At 42.2% G+C, this 21,536-nt stretch overlaps 1 protein-coding gene across 1 annotated transcript in view; it reads right to left on the minus strand.

The window, feature by feature from the left end:
- The window catches only part of LOC126415317 (mediator of RNA polymerase II transcription subunit 4), a 78,732-nt gene that overhangs the window by 16,915 nt on the left and 40,281 nt on the right, over positions 1-21,536 (minus strand). Inside the window, exon 4 of the mRNA XM_050083422.1 lies at positions 4,972-5,091. Within this exon, the coding sequence (XP_049939379.1) occupies positions 4,972-5,091 (120 nt within the window). The remainder of the gene's footprint in view (positions 1-4,971; positions 5,092-21,536) is intronic.

Raw genomic sequence — 21,536 nt, forward strand, 5'->3', positions numbered from 1 at the left:
ACTGCATGCAGAGGAAATCGTAGTGTGGGTTGCCATAACACGTGCGTGAATTATACGCTGATCTTTTTTGATACTACCATCACTTCCGATGTCTATGGTTGCCAGACAATTTATCCATTTATTGCCCTGTTGAATGAAAATGACATCAATCATTCTCTTTTCCAACAACACAACACTACTGCGCATACGGGGCACCAGTCCCTATGATTTTTAGATGAAATCTTTGGAGATAGAGTAATTACAAAAGGTCTCTGGCCCCTGCGCTCACCAGATCTGTCTTCGCCCGACTATTTCCTTTGGGGTGCATCTAAAATATTTGCATATCAAAATAACCCAACAGCAATAGATGAACTGAAGAGAGCAAAATCGATTATCTGCATATGATTATACGTGATACATTGATAAAAGGTGTTCACAAATAAATGTTAATGAGTTTGAACTATGCCTTCTAGAAAGAGGAAAACATTTCCAGCACCTTCTGTGATATTGGTAAGTACAGTGTATTTAACTATAATTAATATAATTGTTTAATTTCTCTGTTTTAATTGTACTAATGATGAATCTCATCTCCCAACATGCCTGCAACCACTACCAGTGAAGCCTATGTCCGAGCTTATACCATGACATGAATGTGTTGCCAACCTTACATAAAAGACTACAATCCATACAAATATCTTTGGTTATGCACAGTAACTGTGTACCTGACAAGTTCCCCTATGAGTATGGCTACTACGTGACTTACTAACAGCAAACATTGACTGAGGCATCTGCTTGATTAATTATCCTAATGCCAGGGAATTACCAAATGCACAGTACGCAACGCACAGTAATCTATTCCCATGTTTAAAAAACCCTGTCCGGACAGCAAAAGTAATAAGACACAAGAAAAAGGTGGCGATGGCTATGACTTGACGCACAAGATATCTTGGCAGGGTAACGAGCAAGACAAATCTTGTGGTCCACCAATTAACATGAAGAGTACGTACACAGCCGGAAAAAGAGAGAGAGAGAGAGAGAGAGAGAGAGAGAGAGAGAAAAGAAAAAAGAAAGCATCCAGAAGAAATAGTCAGGTATTTTTACCGTTGTTTCCAGGTCCTATAGGGGTTATAAGGGGTGCCAGCAGTGTAGTCACTGTGAAGGACATGGAGATGCCATGTACTCTCATGTGGGATAGTGTTATCATCTTGAAAGGAGCCTCATTGTGGGTCTCCATTTGGCTGACTGACTGAATCATGCAATATCCAGATTTATGGGGAATTTGGATGTGACAGTGACCAGACTGCATTATGGCAGGCATATTCGCTGTCAAGGTTTCTGTCAACCATGCCTGATCACAGCAAAGGTGGTTCACCCTATTGTGCACCAAGTAAATCTTAACCCCTTCACATTTGCACCTGTCATCCAAGAACAAATATTGGATTCCCTTCAACTTTCTGTCTCAACCCACACCATTAGTCGGTGTGTGGCAGCTGGATGAGGGAATTATTGTGCCATGCGTATGCTGCCATGAACAACGCAACACAAATGGCAGCGACCTGGGAGAGGTCCCATCTTTCTAATATTTTGGGGAGGCACAGCAGTGTGACTCCTGGCATCATGGTGTGGGGAACAATCGGGTATGACTTCAGGTAAAGCATGGTTGTGACTGATGGCACATCACGGACATCATCTGTTACCTCTCAAGTGGCAGTATACTGGTGCCCTTTTTCAATATGAAAATGCTCGTTCCCCATGACACGTGCCCTTATGAACTGTCTTTGTGATGTTGAGATATTCCTGTAGCCAGTAGGATCTCCAGATCTCTGCCTGATGGAGTATGTATGGGACCAACTAGGACATCAACTCCGTCCCAGTGCCAGTAGCCACGATAACAAGGATCAGTTACAACAGTTGTGAGCCAACTTCCCTCAGCTAGCATGCATCTGGACCAGAGGGGTGCAATGTCACACTAGTAAGTGGCCTCAAACTGCCAAATTCTTTGTAAATTTCACTTGATTTTTCAATCACTGAAATAATGTCATATATTCTTTCAATCCCTGAGTTTTATTTTGTTGCCTCCTGCCCCTCTGGGTGCTCACTTAAGGCAATGTTTGAAGGCACAGGTGCCTCGAAATGCTTGGCTTGTATTTTTTTTTTTAATCCCCTTCCCAACACCAGAACTTCCAAGCTCAACTGAGACCAACTATATTTCCTGTTTGGCATCTTCCCAACCCTATATACCTTAGTTGTTATTTCTTCTGATTTTACTTCAACATACATCCTTTCAATTCTTTTCAGAGTTACCTTTTCTACTTTACTCTTCTTCCTTCCTCTGTAATTCCCATTTCTCTTGTCTTGTGTTCTCTATCATTCAATTACGTCTGACCTGCAAGATTCTGCTAAGTTCAGTCCTCATTTTTGCCCTTACCAATTATGGCAGGTTAACTAGTCAACAAATTTAAACCTTATATCTGCATTTGGTTTGTAAATGGGTGGATTCAACTAATTTTGGGGTGCTGAATTCAATGGTATAATCATTTTTTCTGTATAATGTCACATTTCTCAGGTACATAGCGGAATCAAAGACAGTACTTGCGAACATTTACAGAATTAAAACAAACAAGAAACAAGTACTCAGAACTCAATGCTATTTTATCGGTATTTATGGACAGGACACCAATAGAAGATCTAAATTAATTCATAACACATTTTCAACTTTAATCTCCTTTAGTATTTAAAAAATGTGATGATGATACTTTTGTCTATCATTTCACCACTGCCCCTTACAAGACTCATCATCAGAGGGTACCACTTTTATAATGTTGTTCTATTGTACAGACATCTTGGTGAAAGTTCTCAAACCACTTTCTGCTTGCAGCTCCAAAACGTTCTGGAAAGAATTCAAGTGAGAATGTTAAAAGTGAATTTTAAGCAAAATTCTACACCCCATGTTCTTGTAGCTGCCTAACAGATAATTTACAATGGAAACATAGTGTTCACTGCTTCTGTTGTCCAAAATGACCTTCATAATTGCCCTTTGAAAAATGGCTAAACAGATAATTTGATATTTGTGAATTTGGTATCAAAAGTTGTATCTTTCATCAATTTTATTACCTGTGGTCCAACAAATATACCTTCTTTCAGCTTTGCTTCACTCAATTTTGAAAACTAGACTTTCAAATGATCGAAGACCTGGCCTCCTTTACCCACATCTTTTCCAAAGTTCTTCATAAGGTCCAACTTAAAGATGAATAAGAGGCAAAATGATGGACCGATTTTCACATTTTCCTTTCCAGATACTTAAGATGATCTTAAAGGCCGTTCCCTGACTGTAAAGCAGTCAAGTTACGGCTGTCCCCATAGGCACAAAAAGAAAAAAAGAAAACAAAAAACAACACCAGCAATATTTTTTGAATCCACTCTGTAAACCACCTGTAGCTTGAAATTTACAGATAGGAAAAGATAGCCTTTCATTTCGTACCACCAGCAAATTCACTGAGATACGTTTACATCCTTTATTTTATGTCTAATTTTGCTAGAATGCCCTGCAATATCTGTGAGGTGGAAGTAACAGCTTCAAAAATGATCTTTAGGCTCACATCACACCACTGGAAAGCTGAATGGCATGGCTTGGCGGCCCCTTGTTCCCCAATGATTTGGTTGAAGTGGTGGAACAGGTTAGGCAGGCTATATGAGGTGCAAAGTGATTATGCTGATCACCAACAGTACAGCCAAATACATCATTTATATGCCTTCTTAATAAACATTTTGTTTAGGCCCTAAACGGAAGTACAGTAAACAGCTAAATAAAGAAAATAAACAATAAAAAACAAGAACCCCTGAAAACTCAAAAATCTTACAAGCTAGAACATTTTGAAATGCAGATTCGGATACTACACACCAGAACGTATATTACTTGATTTATTTCATCTCCAGTGCAGTATGTAGTATTATTACTTATAGTCTACAGTTTTAATATCTTCTACTTTAGACTCCTTCCCTGCTACTTGTCTCTTTCTTGATTCAGTGTTTGCAAAAATGTTGTTTAACTAAATCTACATGTATACAGTATCATTTCTTTTTCCTGATTCCTCTCTTGGTTAAGGAACGACAAGTTAGAGAATCTTTAAAATCCACAAGTTACTGATATGACAACAGGAAAGTAAATCTTGCTTGCCTATATCAAGTGTAATTTAATTTTAAAATGTGAAATTTTCTGATGAAAAGAGACTCAAGTTTGCAGCTAAGCAAACAACATCGTTTCTTTTTAAATAACACAATGTCTTTCAACAACGATTTTCGACATATAAAGTAGAATACATCCAATATACAAATCATTGGATACCAATATTAAAAATGTCCTTCAGAGGTATTACGGATAAATATTTTTATTTACTTCAAAATTTTGGGCACTCTACTTTGCATGATCTCACAACTCATCTTTCTAGAACCTGTGAAGTTCCTTGTTTTCATAACAAAATTCTACAATGACATGAGGTAAGGAACATTTCCACTAGTATGTGCTACATATACATAATCATTGCTGAAGCAGGAAAATTTTTAGGAAAATGGGGAAGAGTGTGGTATAAATTACACAAATAGTATTCCAAGGATGCTGCAAGGAAGCAAGATTTTTTCACTGCCTTACCAAGGAAAAAAGAAAATAATACTAGAACCAGTCCAATGATGATAACCTCTTAAAGGAAAAAGGACAAAATTGCCTAATTCCTGACTTTCTAATACTGATTTTACTAAGTATTTAATCAGTAATTTACCATGTAGCTTTGTTTATTCTTATTTCTATTTTTATCTTGAGAGATTTAGAGGATATTTAATCAGTAGTTTATTAAGTAACTTTAATTATTCTTATTCCTATTCTTATCTTGAGAAATTTAGAGGATAAATTAAATAACAACTTTAACTACTATAATTACATACATTACTTATTGCGCTAAGCTTAGGATAAGCATGTATATTATAAAAAGCACTTACCGACACCAGCTGCATGCGTTCCCCTGTGGAGATCAGAGAGACTTCCTTGTTGTTGCATAAGATGACCATTCATGGGTAGATCACTCAGTCTTCCAAGGAAACCAAGACGCATTTCTATATCTTTTTTTTCCAATAAAAATGTAACGATATAAAATCATTAGGATTTATATTAACATTGAAAGAATTATTTTCAACCTTAACTAAGAAAAGTAATATTATGGTACAAACAAAATGGGAGTAAGAACCAAATGCTGGGAAGAATAAACTAGTAGACAATAACACTGATGCATCAACAGAAAGCAATTAATGCACAGTAATAAAATTTCGATAATACATTTGTCTAGGTAACATAATTAAGTAATTAAGATTGTAAGATCAAAGGTTAATGTGTGTGCATGATAAGCCATTGCAAAAGTGAAACACAGGTACATTAATAACTGGTGTAACTGCCAGAATGTTGAATGCAAGCATTTGTTGTGTTGTACAGGTGCTGGATGTCAGTTTGTGGGATGGAGTTCCACGCCTGTCACAGCTGATCAATACAGAGACAGTTAACGCTCTTTGTGGATGACGCTTAAGTTGTCGTCCAATGATGTTCCGTATGTGCTTGACTGGAGAAGATCTGGTGATCGAGCAGGCCAAGGCAACCTGTCAACACTGTGCAGAGCATGTTGTGTTACATCAGCAGTAGATGGGCGTGTGTTAACCTGTAGGAAAAAACCCTGGAATGCTGTTCCTGAATGACAGCACAGCAGGGTCAAATCACCAGACTTACATACAATATTGCAGTCATCGTGCGTGGGATAATGATGAGAGTGCTCCTGCTGTCATACGAAACTGTACCCTAGACCCTAACACCAAGTGTAGGTCCAGTGTGTCTAAGCACGCAGATTGGTTGGATGCAGGCTCCAAACTGGCCTCCTCCTAACCAATACATGGCCATCACAGGTAATGAGATAGTACCAACTTTCATCAGAGCACACAAGGGACCCCACCCTGCCAATGAGCTCTCACTTGACACCATTGAAGTCGCAAACAGCAGTTGTTTGGGGTCAGTAGAATGCATTCTACACGACATCTGGCTTGGAGGTGTCTTTGAAGTAACCAATTTGTAACAGTTCATTGTGTTACAGTGGTGCCAACTGCCGCTCAAACTGCTGCTGCAGATGCAATGGGAGCACCAGAGCCATCCATCAAACATGATAGTCTTCCCTTCTGGTTGTGCGCTGTGGCAATTCGGAGCCCAGCCTTTTTGTGACAGGATGTTCTCATGACCACTGTTGCCAGAAATCATGAACAGTGGCTTTATTCCTGCCAAGTATTTTTGCAGTATTGCAGAATGAACATACAGCTTTTCATAACCCTATCACATGACCTTGTTCAAACTCAGGGAGGTGTTGACAATAGCATCTTTGTCACCTTAAAAGCTTTCTTGATTAACAGCAACTCACCATGTCCAATCTCAAACGTAACTAATGCTCATGACCATTTCTGTAGCGAGTACTTAAAGCAAAACTGATTTGTTTCCTCATAGTGATGCTACTAGTGCCACTCTCATGTGACTAAGAGCGAAATTTGAATAGACATCATCTTTCAGAAGTAGAAATGCACCTACCACATTTCGTTTATGTTGTGCAACTCCTTCCTGGTGTTACTATTTCTTTTCCATCATTGTATAAATATTATGAGATCCACGAGCAATAATGGATTAAGACTTTAGTCTCCAGCTTGCATACACTACACTGACAGGTAGTATCTGGTACAAGCTTTGTTACATCACCACAAGTATTTGGTACAAACTTTGTTACATCACCAAATAATGAAAGCACTGAAAACATATTTCATAAACATAGACTGAATAGGGAGATACTAATATTTAGTAAAGACTGCAGTTAAATGTTGAATTTTTTAAATAACTTTCATTTCTAAGGGCATGGCACTGACGTAAGCATCTACTGCTAAACAGCATTTTGCTGGAAACTGGTCGATGTTATTTAGATCCTGAGTTATAAACATAGCAAATATGTTCATTAATGTAGTATTTAATGTGGCTAGTGAGTATTAAAATAATTGGCACACAACTGAAACACATTTTAAACATACTACTACTTCTTTGAGAAAGAAAGATGAACAACTGAAGACAAACAAGTCAATCATGTCTGTAACTGCAAGAGAATACAGACAAACAAGTCATCATGTCAACAGCTATGAGAGCACCTCAGCTGAAACTGCAGAATAAAACAGAGATCTCATACAATGTATACTTAATAAAGCAATAACGAAAACCTATAAAATCTGAAAATTAATCACAAACAGCTACACAGTTTTGCTTAAATTTTGTATGCAACAGTAAGGTTATTAATGCTCCTGCTAAAACAATTTGAGTTGAATATGGTCAAAATGGAGGCAAGTGAAAAATATTTAAAAATGCAAACTCAGCTAGAATCACAGTTACTCACTCTCATTTCCATTCATATCCACTGACCCATATGAATATCACACAGAATGTAAAACTATAGACAAAGTCCAAATTCTACAACCCACATAAAATATGGATAAAGCAGTGCAGCAACCTGGTCCGGCCATGGCTACAGGTCAAAGAGCCCGGGTGTCAGAGTGGTCAAATGCTACACCAGTTGCATTTGTAACACAGTGGTATCTGGAATAACATTTATTTGCCAAGATGGGTATCAGAGCATTAAAGCTGCCACAGTACATCATACTGCAGCTGAGACTCAGCACATGCTGTGAAGAGCTGCTTATATGCCTCATCAGCACGACGCGTCACTGCTGGTGCAGATCAGTTTGCCGCATTCCATTGTGTTGTCATGGGGGGGGGGGGGGCAGTGAGAGGACGGGGAAACAGTGGCCCCGATATTGGTTGTCGCGAAGGATTGGCCCTGGTCACCCACCATGGGTCTACCAAGAAGCAGATGTTCAAGAGTTAGCCAAGAGCTGGGCGATCGCACCACGCCTGAATAGCGTGTAGATAACAGCTTGCAGATCATTCATGAATGACCCCTCGGTGGGTGGGAGGCTGGCTGCACACCAGTCTTCTCCTCATCTGCGACATACCAGTAGGCAGCAATGGTAGACCACAACTATTGTAGATTGCATCAAGTTGACTGCATCTCGGCACTGAAGTCAGCAAGCAGATAGCAGGCAGCCCAGTATTTATCAGCTTGTCGTGGCTTGGTTGGTTGGTTTGGAGATTAAAGGGCTATCAAGATATCTGTCCCTTTTTCTTCAGATTATCTGTCCCTTTTTTTCAGTCACACAGGTCTCAGATTAAAACCATACCCCAAACGACTCCAGGCCCCTGAAATCCACGGAACGGACAAAATGCATAAAACTATGTATGTAACCACACTGAAGTAGAAAACAGAAGTATCAAAACAAAATTGAAAACATTATCTAAAAGGAAAAAAGCAGTAAAAGTTAGTAAAATAATACAGCAAATGCCTTGACTGGCTGATCGCAAGAATAAAAAAGGATGGGCCAGCCATTCTGCATCACACTAAAACCCCAGCGTAAAAAAACACACAGCAAGAGAAACACCGATGGTGAAAGAACGGCACCAAGGTGAACAGATAGCACCAGAGGGAGCAAGGAAGAGTTAAAATGCACAAAGGGTGAGGGCCTGGAAGATGAGGGTAAGGCACCCACCCTTCAATAGAATGATAAAGAAACCCTTCAGACGAAAAGTCCATTGCAGGGCACCTAAGTTAGGACAGTCCAACAAGATGTGGACCATTGTCAAGCGTAAACCACAGTGACACTGAAGTGGGTCCACGCAACGTCAGTGTGATTCAGGCATCAAAGAATGTGAAGGTGCTGTCAGTATTTTACTTAAGCTGACAAAGATGAGGAAGCCAAGTTAAGCGGGCATTGAAAACCAGTCCTGAAATTGAAGAGTCCACTACATTAATGAGGTGGTCATCAAGATAAAGTTGTAAGTGCAGATGGACTGTCAGCTAAGTATGGCCGATGCGGAGCTGGCAAAGGACAATAGAGTTCTTGCAAGAGGTTGGCATGGGGAACCTCCACACATTCATTGTCTCCTTTACTATACGTAAGCTATGCAGCAACACCAGGAAGCACCATTCTGTATTACAGAGGCCAAAAACCTTGCGGTGTGACACCAATCAAAGATCAGATTCCGGGATGCCAATCTCCAGACTCGGTTTACAAGTAGCCTCTTTGGCTAGCCTGTTGGCAATTTCATTTGCTGGGATTCCAATGTGTCCCAGGGTCCCTACACAGACCACTGACTATCCACATTGTTTGAGGACATGAACTGACTCTTGGATGGCCATTACCAAAGGATGGTGAGGATAGCACTGGTAAAGAGTTTGTAAGGTGCTCATGGAGTTGCTACAAAAGAGGAAGGACTCCCCGACACGGGAACGGATTTGCTCAAGAGCGTGAGGGACGGCTACAAGCTCTGCAGTGAAAACACTGCAGCCATCTGGCAAGGAGCGCTGTTTAGTATGTCCTCCATGAGCATAAGCGAATACAACGTGACCATCAACCATCGATCCATCCATGTAAATTACCTCTGAACCCCCATCAACCATCGATCCATCCATGTAAACTACCTCTGAACCCTGGAACGTGTCAAGAATAGAGAGAAACAGGCAGTAGAGGGCCGCAGGATGAACTGAGCCTTTTGGGACTTGTGATAGGTCCAGACAAAGCTGTGGTCGAGGTATACACCATGAAGGTATCCGAGTGAACCCAGAGGAGAGGCAGTAGGGGGAAAATCTTGAGTTCAGTGAGAAGGGATTGGACACAGACTGCAATAGTAATCCCCACCATTGCGGGGAATGGATTGCCATGTTAGGGAAAAGGAGACAGTAATTCGGATGTTTCGGCGAGCTATGAATGTGCACAGTATAATTGGTAAGCAGTCGCTGCCACCCAATCTGCAATGGAGGGACGCCAGCTTCCACAAGTAGGCTGTTCACAGGGCTTTGTCTGAAAGCTCCCACTGCAGGTTGAATTAAGTTGAACTCCACAGTGGTGTAAAGGTCCAGCATATGCAATGCTGTGGACAATGCTGATCCACACACTAGACTCCAATTGTCAAGAAGGGACTGTACAACGGTGTTGTACAGCTGCAGCAGTGTAGGACAATCTGCACTCCAGTCAGTGTGATTCAGGCATCGAAGACTGTTAAGGTGCTGTCAGCACTTTACTTAAGCTGACGAAGATGAGGAAGCCAAGTTAAGCGGGCATTGAAAACCAGTCCTAAAAACTGATAAGAGTCCACTACGTTAAGGAGATGGTCATCAAGATAAAGTTGTAAGTGCAGGCGAACTGTACGATGGCAACAGAAGTGTATGACACAAGAAAAGTGAAAACCATGGGTGAGGGCCCATGACTGCACCTTCAGTATGGCTCTTTGCAGTTGATGTTCAGCCACACAAATAGTAGATGAGAAAAGGAAATGCAAAAGTCATCAACAGATAAGAAGCGTTATACTGAGGACCCCACAGCTGGTGCCAGAACATTAATGGCCACTAAAAAGAAGGACGCTCAGGACCCCATTCTCCTGGATATGGGGGCAACTGTGTGAAGCACTGATTCAAACTCTGAAGGTGCGAATCGACAAAAAGTTCCACATAAAAATCAGGAGTGGGTCTCAGAGACCCCATTCATGTAATGCACTGAGGATGTGGTGTTGCCAAGTGATATCACAGACTTTTGTCAAGTCAAGAAAGATGGCAACAAGTTGATGATGGTGGGAGAAGGCCATTCGGATGGCAGACTCCAGGTATACTAAGTTGTCAACGGTGGAGAAACCTAGGCGAAAACTGCCCTGGGACGGAGCTGGAAGGCCCTGTGACTCAAGGAGTCAATATATCTAGCGAGTCCTTACCAGGTTTTAGCATTGGCATGATGATACTTTCTTGCCACTGCAACAGGAATTTGTCATCGCTCCAGATGCAGTTGAAGATGTCAAGGTGGTGGTGCTGGTAATCTGCTGATAAATGTTTAATCATTTGGCGATGAATGCCGTCTGGCCCAAGGGCTGTGTTGGGACAATGTGCAAGAGCACTGAGAAATTCCCACTCACTGAATGGAGCATTATATGGCTCAGGATGGCATGTAGTAAAAGACAGGTGTTGTCATTCCACCCACTGTTCTAGGGTATGAAAGGCAGGATGAAGAGGTTCGAAAACAATGATCTGCAAAACACTCTGTGATTGCGTCTGCATCACTATATACAGCTCCATGTGCGGAATCCCAGGTATACATGTAGAGGTCTGATGTCAAATAAAGGCGCCTGAGCTTAATCCAAATCTGGATAAGAGAGGATCGTGTTCCAATGGTGGAGACATACTGTTCCCAGCAGTCCTACTTCAATTACCTAACACACCCAGGCACAGAGCCGTTTGAAGGCAATGACATGCTCCATCGATGGGTGCTGCTTATGAGGTCGAACGACTTTCCTACGATCTCTGAAGGCCGCAGCTACTTCCAGCAACCACTGGGACACCATCTTTCCCATGGGCAACCTTAGGAACAGGGCACATTGTTGATTCAGCTGCAGAAATGATGGTTGTAGTAACAGTCTGAATCAACGCACTGAAGTTGGCATGCAATGGAGATCCAACGGTGGTGGAAAGAGGTGAAAGCGTCCCATTTAGCATTGGTAAGAGTCCAACAGGCAAGTGTACAGGTGAGAGATGCTGAAGGAGGGACAGGAAGAGAGGAAAGCGGTCATTACCACACAGGTCTTGCACACTCCAGTGTATAAATGGTAGAAGGCCAGGACTGAAAACTGAGAGATCAATAGCCAAGAATGTGCCATGTGCCACACTTTAAACAATTGGGGGCACATGTATTTAGGAGGCAAAGGTCAAGATTAGTTAGCAGATTCTCAACATCTTTACCATGGCCTGTGATCTTGGTTCCACCCCGCAAAGGGTTAAGGGCCTTGATATCACCCAAAATCAGAAAATGTGGGGAGTTCAGAAATTAGTGTAGCTTCTATGTATTTCAGCATCTGGAGGAAGGTAGCCTTTCAGATGGTAATTGCTTGCGTTGTCCTCACCCTGTCAGCCAAATCTTCTAAAGGTATATGAAGGAGCACAGGTTCACTACAGACAGAGGTAAGGACATAAATAAATACTCCACCTGAGACCCTGTTACAGTCATTACGATTTTTGTAATACACCTGATAGCCACAAAGAGCATGGTCTGCATTGCTGAAAACCAGGTTTCCTGAAGGGGAATGCAGAAAGCAGGTGCAATGCTCAAGAACTGTCGTAACTCAGTCAAGTGGGGGGAAAAAACTATCGCAATTCCACTGGAGGATGACACTTTCTGTAGTTTGGGAAGGCATGAAGGGACCAAGGAGACAGAGTTTACGCCTCATAGTCACCTACTACAACCTGTTGAGGGCTTGTAGTCTCTTTATTGATTGGTTCTGAGGTTCCGGTGAGATCTAGGTCCTCAGAGGACACTAGGATCTCCACCTCACCCTCAGAATTGGAACTTGCAGGAAGCAGTGGTATGGGGGCCCCATGATCTCTTTCTTCTTCATCCTTTTCTCATTTTCTTTTTCCTGCCCTCACGCTTCTATTTTGGTTTCTCTGGTGGGGAGGGCTGTTCTGAGTTTGTCTCAGGAACCAATGATCATTGTGAAGCCCTACATCCAGCAGCTTGTGGCTCCTTCAGCCAATGGCTGGTGTCCAGCTTCAAAGGAGCAGAATCTTTGGAAGGCAGCACCCCGAGGGACCACTTCCTTGTGAGAGGAGTTGTAGGAGAATGTTGCTTCTCCGTCTAAGGGATGGGGACCGATGTCCCCAATGGCTGGTGGGGTGTTGCTCCCAAAATAGATGTTTGACGATCAACAGGAGGAGAAGCACCCCTAACCATCAAAAGTGCAGGCGTAGACAGGCCGCCTGAGGACCCACTATATGAGGCACAGCTGGCAGGATGACCATCGCCAGAGTGGGTGACGTCCCTGTATTTTTGCCTCTGTGTAGATCAGTTTGTCCAGGGTCTTACACTCCATTCTTTTCTGCTCTTTCTGAGAAACAGTGCAGTCACAAGCAGAGGAAATGGTGCTCTCCGCAGCTGACACAAATGGAAGGAGTAAAAGGAATGTTTGTGTGTGATGGACGTCCACAGTCCCAACATGTGGGGCTGGTGTTACAAGAGGACATGTGTCCAAATTTCCAACGTGCCCCAGGGAAGTGTGTTGGGATCCTTGCTGTTCAAGTTGTATATTAATGGTGTTGCAGACAATATTAATAGTAAAACCAGTCTTTTTGCAGAAATGCAGTTGTCTATGATGAAGTACTATCTGGGAGAAGCTGCATAAATATTCAGTCAGACCCTGATGAGATTTCAACATGGCACATAGATTGGTAACTTGCTCTAAATGTTCAGAAATGTAAAATTTTGCACTTCACAAAACAAAACAAAAAGACTATGATCATAATATCAATGAGTCACTGTTGGAACTGGCGTACTCATAGAAATACCTGGGTGTAACACTTTGTAGGAATACGAAATGGAATGATCACACAGATTCAGTCATGGATAAAGCATGTGGTAGACTTCGGTTTATTGGTAGAATACTGGGGAAGTGCAATCAGTATACAAAAGAGATTGCTTACAAATGACTTGTGCGACCCATCCTAGAAATTGCTTATGTGTGTGGGACCCGTACCAGAGAGGACTGACAGAGGATACTGAACACATACAGAGAAGGGCAGCAGGAATGGTCACAGGTGTGTTTAATCCACGGGAAAGTGTAACAGAGATACTGAGGGAACTGAACTGTCATACTCTTGGAGACAGATATAACTATCCTGAAAAAGTTTATTAACAAAGTTTCAAGAACCAGCTTTAAACATTCACTCTAGTGATATACTACAACCCCAGTATATCGCTCACACAGGGATCGTGAGGATAAGATTAGAATAATTACTGTACACACACAGAGGCATTCAAACAATCATTCTTCCCATTCTCCCTACGTGAGTGGAACAGGAAGAACCCCTAATGACTTGAATAGTACACCTCTCTGCTGTATATTGGCGTACAACTCGTCACCAGGCTGCAAGAGGAGACCTCTATGGAATATAATGCCCTGGACCATGTTTAAGCTCTTATGGGGAGTGATGGAAACTGGCACATCACCCAGCTTGTCACAGGCGAGCAACGCCCGCAACTGGGTAGGGGATGCTGTTTTCATCAATAATGACCCATTCTGCATTTTGTACATCCCTGCCACTATTCCAAATTTTTCCTCTCAGTTCTCTATAAAAAAACAGAGGCTATGTTGTTAAAAAGGATTCCTCATCAGACCTGGCACAAACAAAATGAGGAGAACACACCTGTCCATGATCTTTAGCTCTCGTTCCTTCCATGGAGTAGCCAGGGAAGGGATCGGTATGCGATCTTATCTGTCATTATTGTACTGGCCTTTTTCTCACTTAGAGACTGCTGGGGCCATTCGACCACCAGCGGCAGACAACTTCATCCGCATCATAGCAGGTCATCCACCTACTCCAATCAGGGCTCTTGCCACAGGTGCCACCCAGCCACAGCAAAGGCCACCTGGCGTGATGGCTGTTGCTGAGAGTCCTGATGCCCCAAGAAGACGGGCATCTACTCCTTGGCATACGTGAGGAATTTGTAGCATAGGCATCAGCAGTGTAATCCCTGTGTTGTCAGAGGGCTACAACCAAGAGCGTGCATGACGATCCCTCCCCCAACCAACTGGCTACCACGTTAGACATAAGGTACAAAAAGATCCATTATTATCATGGGTGTAAAGTATGCACTCTCCAAGACATCCTTGCCTATAAGGCTGGATTACAGGTGCAGTTAGATTTCCATTACAATAATATGTGCAGAAGGTGTCAGCCAAGGGTGTATACACGATGCACCGCATAAGGCATCCTTCTCCAGAAGTCCCGCACTTCTTTAGAATTTGGAAAGGTGGAGGTCGAACCCTCAAAGGGGACCAGAACATTTTAGTCCAAAACGTAGGAGACTCCTTTTAGTCTCCTCTTACAACAGGCAGGAATACCTCGGGTCTATTCTAGGCCCCAAACCCGCAGGGGGAAGTTGTAGTTTCACTGATATTCAATAGATCGGTATTCTCTCTGCTTCTGGTGAGACGGACAGAATGATGGCACAACTAAATGTGTCCTTGAGCTCTGAAAGTCCCATTATTTAAAGAGCTGAGCCTGCACCTCAGGTGTGATGGCTTTAGGGTATGAGCAAATTTGCCCTTGTTTATTGGTCTCATCAGCGCTCCCTGCCTCACTGTGGTGGTTCACTAATTATACTTGGTCACCGAGCTTGGGTATTTTTGCAACTTTTGAGTACTGCAGTGGTGCTCTGATGCTTAGAGGTACAGAATGTTGCTTCATACGGCCTGTTATGGTGTACTGAGGTGTTTGCTCTTTGCTTCTCTTGCTTGGAGGTTGCATGGCAGTACTTACCTAGTGCCTTGCCTTATGCTACAATGGTGGTACGCCATGTTGACAATCCGACTGGGACCCCGGCTTCAAGCTACCCTTCTTGGCTCTGAACTTGCCAGGTAAAATTTCACAGCGTTTAGCCACGCACACCGAATTTATTCTGGGACACTCCCTTCTTCCAAAAAATTTCAAAAAATGCTTTCTGGTTTATGTAAGTCGGTCAATCAACAGGTATTTGATGTGTTGGTAGGTCCAGAAAATGGACACTTCTACACCTGAGACAGACACTTCTACACCTGAGACAAATGTAAAGTAAGAAAACTGGTATCAGAAACATGGCAAAAATGGTGGTCTTAACGCTTATGGTTACAACATTTCGATATTGGTTCTCCTCATACTGCAGAATGTCTTGAAACATTTGAACAATGGAAATTTTCCCTTGCTGAGATGCAACTAGTTTATCTGAAGAGTATGTGAGGTCAGGATTTAGGATGTTGTTAAGATAAAAGTAGATTTTGTGCTGGCAGTACTTCCACTGGTTTCTCTGGTAAATACAAGTGGATTAGTTTGTGCACTGTGATACCAATGAGTGTGGCTGGGAGATGGGAGTTCATCCATGCTATCTCAAATGTAGTACTGTTCAGCAAGATACTGTTGTCACCTAACTTGAACTTTACCATGTCCTTAGGTTTCCCATTCTCTTAGCACTTCATGAACATGGTGTCTGTTGCAAAAACTGAGTAGATCCAATGTGAACCTATCTTCTGAAAATGAGATTGCGGGGTGAATATTTCCTTCTGGCAATTCATTGCTTCTGCTTGCTCAAGGAACAGTTGTTGCATATCTGCACAACAGTCTGCACTCTTCTGGCTGGACAAACGATGATGTTTTCCCATTGACACTCTTGAAGGTCCCCTAGTGACATAAGAGCATGAGCATTTCCATGTTCAGAAATTATTAATACTTCTTGAGTCGTCACTTGTACCCAGTTACTCATCGGCCCCATCTTACAGGATAAGGGTAAACCATATGACACTGGTATCTCGTGTTCATTCCTACCACTGGTAGTTGGACCGATGTGTACAATCTCGCTCTGTCTTTACTCACTTCTATAGTTGCTATGTGGTAAAATAATACCAAGCTCTTTTCTGCCACTTGAGGAAAGAAACTTTTATCACACCCTACCTCCTTCACAAATGTGTATACAAAATAAAGCAACTGTGAGATAACCTGTACCCAAAAATGTAATGACCTATGGTAAAGTAATGTAAATATAAAATCACATACACTTGAAGAGGAACAGACAAATGCATTAAATAGCACTTAGGAATAACATAATGAAACCCAAACGTTATTATCTGTAACACAGTCTCAATGTGTATGGTACTTTATGCGCATCACCCTCCACTGGTGTGGCAGACTGTAGTCGAGCTCATGGCTGCTGATTATATGTACCATGTACACCAATGTCCAAGGGTATCTCTGTCATCATTACCGCAGTGGTTCTCCCATTGAAACCTGCAATGGTCACTCCCTGTAGCATGGGAATACAGGATACATTTACCTAGAGGCTAACATGGGTGTAGTGCCTTCATACCAGCAACATGAGAGAGGACATGTGTGCCCATTCTTCTTTCATTGTTGATCAAGGTGTCAGTACAATCTGTGAATCTCTTCCCAGCAGAAGCACAATACAAAATTGTCAATGCTTTTGTGGCCACTAGTTGACAAACTGCTTCTTGGCTTCTGTCTTGTAAATTTCAGCTGATGTTTGTTTAATGATTTTTCTGACATTTTGCCAGCATGGGTGACTGGAAGAAGAAAGTGCGATTGATCGCTGTGATGGGGTGAAGGGGCCACACTAAATTAGGCCTCAAGGTGAATGGAGCCTGGATTGCCATGCTGTGGCAAGAGACTGTTACAGGCAGCAATGGGCGAACCACAACAGTAAAGACAATGGGAAAGCCCTTGGATGTTGGTGGGCCTAGTATATAAAGTCTGCAGCCATGAGCTCATCTCCAGTCTGCCACCAGCAATGGAGGGTAAAGCTCTGACAATGCCAGCCACTCGTGCTGGTGGAATGTCAGAAAAAGAATCTGAGACAGGAGCCAACAGGCAATTTGTCATAATAACTCAACATTTTAGAGATGGTTCTATGCACTCACTCCATTCTACCACTGGTTTGTCAATGGAATAAGCTTGTTTGTAACTTCTGGATACGAAGTACACAATGTAACTGTTTCATCAAGTCAGATATAAAATTCGTACTGTGATTTGTAATTGAGGTATCAAGCACACCAAATTTAGGTATCCAGCTAACTAGAGCGTACACTACTGTACTAATCTGCTGATCAAGAATCACCACCATTGCCAGAACCTTGAAAAATGATCTATAATTGTTACACATTTTTTCGCGGCAGGCGTTCTACTGAATGGTCCCGAGATATCAAGTACAACAATCTGAAAGGGATCCAATGCCTCTAGTAGTCTTCGCAAAAGAATTGTTTGAAGACTAAGATCAGCTCTTTGGGCATAAGGTACACTGTCCTTTACATATGGCTCAACATCACATTTTCTTGTTTTCCAACAGAACCTTTCCGTGACTCATCTGTCCGTCATTCTGCATCCTTTATGATATTTTTAACATATGATCATGTGCATGTTGCAATACCTCACCGTCCACCAATGCCAGAACCAACAAGCATGGTCCACATTTCGTCGTTCTGCAGAGGAAGCCCTCATGCATCTCTTAATGTGGTTGTGACCTGAATGCCTGACAGTCTTTGTCAGACACCTGCACTTTCTGCCACTCCATTATACTTTTCCCTAGTGCATTCAATACTGCAGCCTCTCTACTCAATATATCTGTGTTTGTGTGTTTCTTACCCAGTTCATGAATCACCTCATAATAAAACTCTCAGAGTTTGAGTGCCCATGTTGTTATTTCTTTATTTACATGTCAAGTTCCGTACGACCAAACTGAGGAGCAAATCTCAAACGTCATGGAATTTGTCAGTACATGAAATTACAACATAAAAGTAATAACAGATAAAAATAAAATGTTTATGAACCCAAAAAAAGTCAATCATTAGTCTACGTAAACACAATCAACAATACAACAAGAATCAGCTTAACTTTTCAAGGAACTCTTCGACAGAATAGAAGGAGTGACCCACGTGGAAACTCTTCAGTTTCGATTTGAAAGCATGTGGATTACTGCTAAGATTTTTGAATTCGAGCAGTAGCTTATGGAAAATGGATGCAGCTGTAATACTGCACACCTTTCTGCACAAGAGTTAAGGAAGTCCGATCCAAATGCAGGTTAGATTTCTGCTGAGTATTAACTGAGTGAAAGCTGCTTAGTTTTGGGAATAAGCTAATACTGTTAACAAGAAATAACAGTAAGGAATATATATATACACTGAGAGGCTAATGTCAAAATACCCAGACTCGTGAACCGCGGTCGACAAGAGGTTCATGAACTTACGCCACTTATTGCTCGAACCACCCATTTCTGAGCCAAAAACATTCTTTTAGAATGGGAACAGTTACCCATAATATAATACCATATGACATAAGCGAATGAAAACAAGCAAAGAAGACTAATTTTCGTGTTGAATGATCACTCACTTCAGGTACCGTTCAAATAGTGAAAATGGCAGCATTAAGTCTTTGAACAAGATCCCAAACATGGACTTTCCACAAAAGTTTGCTACCTATATGAACACCTAGAAATTTAAACTGTTCAGTTTCACTAATCATATGCCCATTCTGTGAAATTAAAATGTCAGGTTTTGTTGAATTGCATGTTAGAAACTGTAAAAACTGAGTCTTACTGTGATTTAGCGTTAATTTATTTTCTACAAGCCACGAATGTAGGTCATATTTGAAACCGGCCAATGTTGCACACAACATCCTTTACTACCAAGCTAGTGTTGTCAGCAAACAGAAATATTTTAGAGTTACCCGTAATACTAGAGGGCATATCATTTATATAAATCAGGAACAGGAGTGGCCCCAACATTGATCTCTGGGGCACCCTTCACTTGACTGTACCCCACTCAGACCTCACATCACAGCCATTCTCAATATTGTGAATAATGACCTTTACTGTCTGTTGCTATAGTAAGAGGTGAACCAATTGTGAGCTACTCCCCATATTCCATAATGGTCCAACTTCTGGAGCAATATTTTGTGATCAGCACAAACAAACGCCTTAGTTAAATCAAAAAATGGGTCTAGCATTCGAAACATTTTGTTTAACCCATCCAGTACCTTGCAGAGAAAAGAGAATATAGCATTTTCAGTTGTTAAATGACTTCTAAAGCCGAACTGTAGATTTGAGAGCAAATCGTGTGATATAAAAGGATCAATTATCCTTAAGCACACACAGCATTTTCAATAACTTTAGCAAACACTGAAGGCATAGAAATAGGTCTAAAATTAACTACATTATCCTTTTCTCCCTTTTTAATGAAGCAACTTTACTGATGAGTACTTTAAATTGTTCAGGAAAGTAGACTGACCATTCCTAAAGGAAAAATTACAAATGTGGCTAAATACAGTACCTCAATATTCTGCTAGGCACTCGATCATATCCATGAGAGTCCTTAGTCTTCAGTGATTTAATTATTGACTCAATCTACTTGAATGGTCTTTCAGCACAGTCATTTTAATGATGTGTGATTGTCACAACCTTAAACTTTCAGCCATATGCTACTGGATGTTTCATTCCATCAATATTCTGGCTCACAGCCAAACCTCCAGGTGTCTGACACGCAGATTGGTACCAAATGTTGTATATCGACAGGGTATCAGCCAAAACTCCGATTTAGTTTGTACTAGGTGCTGTTGTCCTGCAGACTGTTAACAAGAAATAACAGTAAGGAATACATATATACACTGAGAGGCTAATGTCAAAATACCCAGACTCGTGAACCGCGGTCGACAAGAGGTTCATGAACTTACGCCACTTATTGCTCGAACCACCCATTTCTGAGCCAAAAACATTCTTTTAGAATGGGAACAGTTACCCCTAATATAATACCATATGACATAAGCGAATGAAAACCGCCGCCGTTGGATAAGCAGCTGCAGCAGCAAGTCGTATACTCTTAGCTCACTTATTTGTTACATAGCTTAATTCTTAATTTCTTTGCGTGTTTTTGTTATTTGCGTTGTTTAATTCATAAATTTCGGGTGTATTGTAGTATTTGAGAGTTGTAGCATCGCGTTTTAGTACCTGAATAGTGTAAAATCGTGTAGTCTCCTTCCGCCGCCGAGCAGTGTGTCAGCAGTGCGCAAGTAGCAGCGTTACTGCATTTACTAGGCAATCTTGTATTTTAATAACCGTTTAAATTTTGTGTCGAATTGTTTGTGCTCTCTGTAGATTAGTTCAGACGTTCTTTGCACAACAGTTTTTAGCATGGATAGGGACTGCAACTGCTGTGTTCGGATGCTGGCTGAGTTGGCATCCCTTCGCTCCCAGCTTCAGGCAGTGTTGGCTTCAGTCACACAGCTTGAGGCTGTTGCCAATGGGCATCACTGTGCGGGTCCGGATGGGGGTTTGTCGGGGACAGCCAGCTCGTCCCACGCATCCCCCGATCGGACTACGACTGTGGCTGCCCGGGATACTGCCCACATTGAGGCTGATCCCTCACCTGTGGTAGAGTGGGAGGTCGTCTCGAGGTGTGGCAGGGGGCGAAAGACATTCTGGAGGGCTGAATGGAAGGCCTCTCCAGTTTGTCTGACGAACCGGTTTCAGGCTCTGTCTCAGGCTGATACTGATCTTCGGCCAGACATGGCTGCTTGTCCTGTTCCAGAGGTTACCCCTCAGTCTGTAAGATCCGGGCGGTCGCAGAGGGTGGGCTTACTGGTAGTTGGGAGCTCCAACGTCAGGCGCGTAATGGGGCCCCTTAGGGATATGGCAGCAAGAGAGGGGAAGAAAACCAATGTGCACTCTGTGTGCATACTGGGGGGAGTCATTCCAGATGTGGAAAGGGTCCTTCCGGATGCCATGAAGGGTACAGGGTGCACCCATCTGCAGGTGGTCGCTCATGTCCGCACCAATGATGTGTGTCGCTATGGATCGGAGGAAATCCTCTCTGGCTTCCG

Source organism: Schistocerca serialis, chromosome 1 (assembly GCF_023864345.2).
Source record: "Schistocerca serialis cubense isolate TAMUIC-IGC-003099 chromosome 1, iqSchSeri2.2, whole genome shotgun sequence".
NCBI classification, from domain to species: Eukaryota; Metazoa; Arthropoda; class Insecta; order Orthoptera; family Acrididae; genus Schistocerca; species Schistocerca serialis.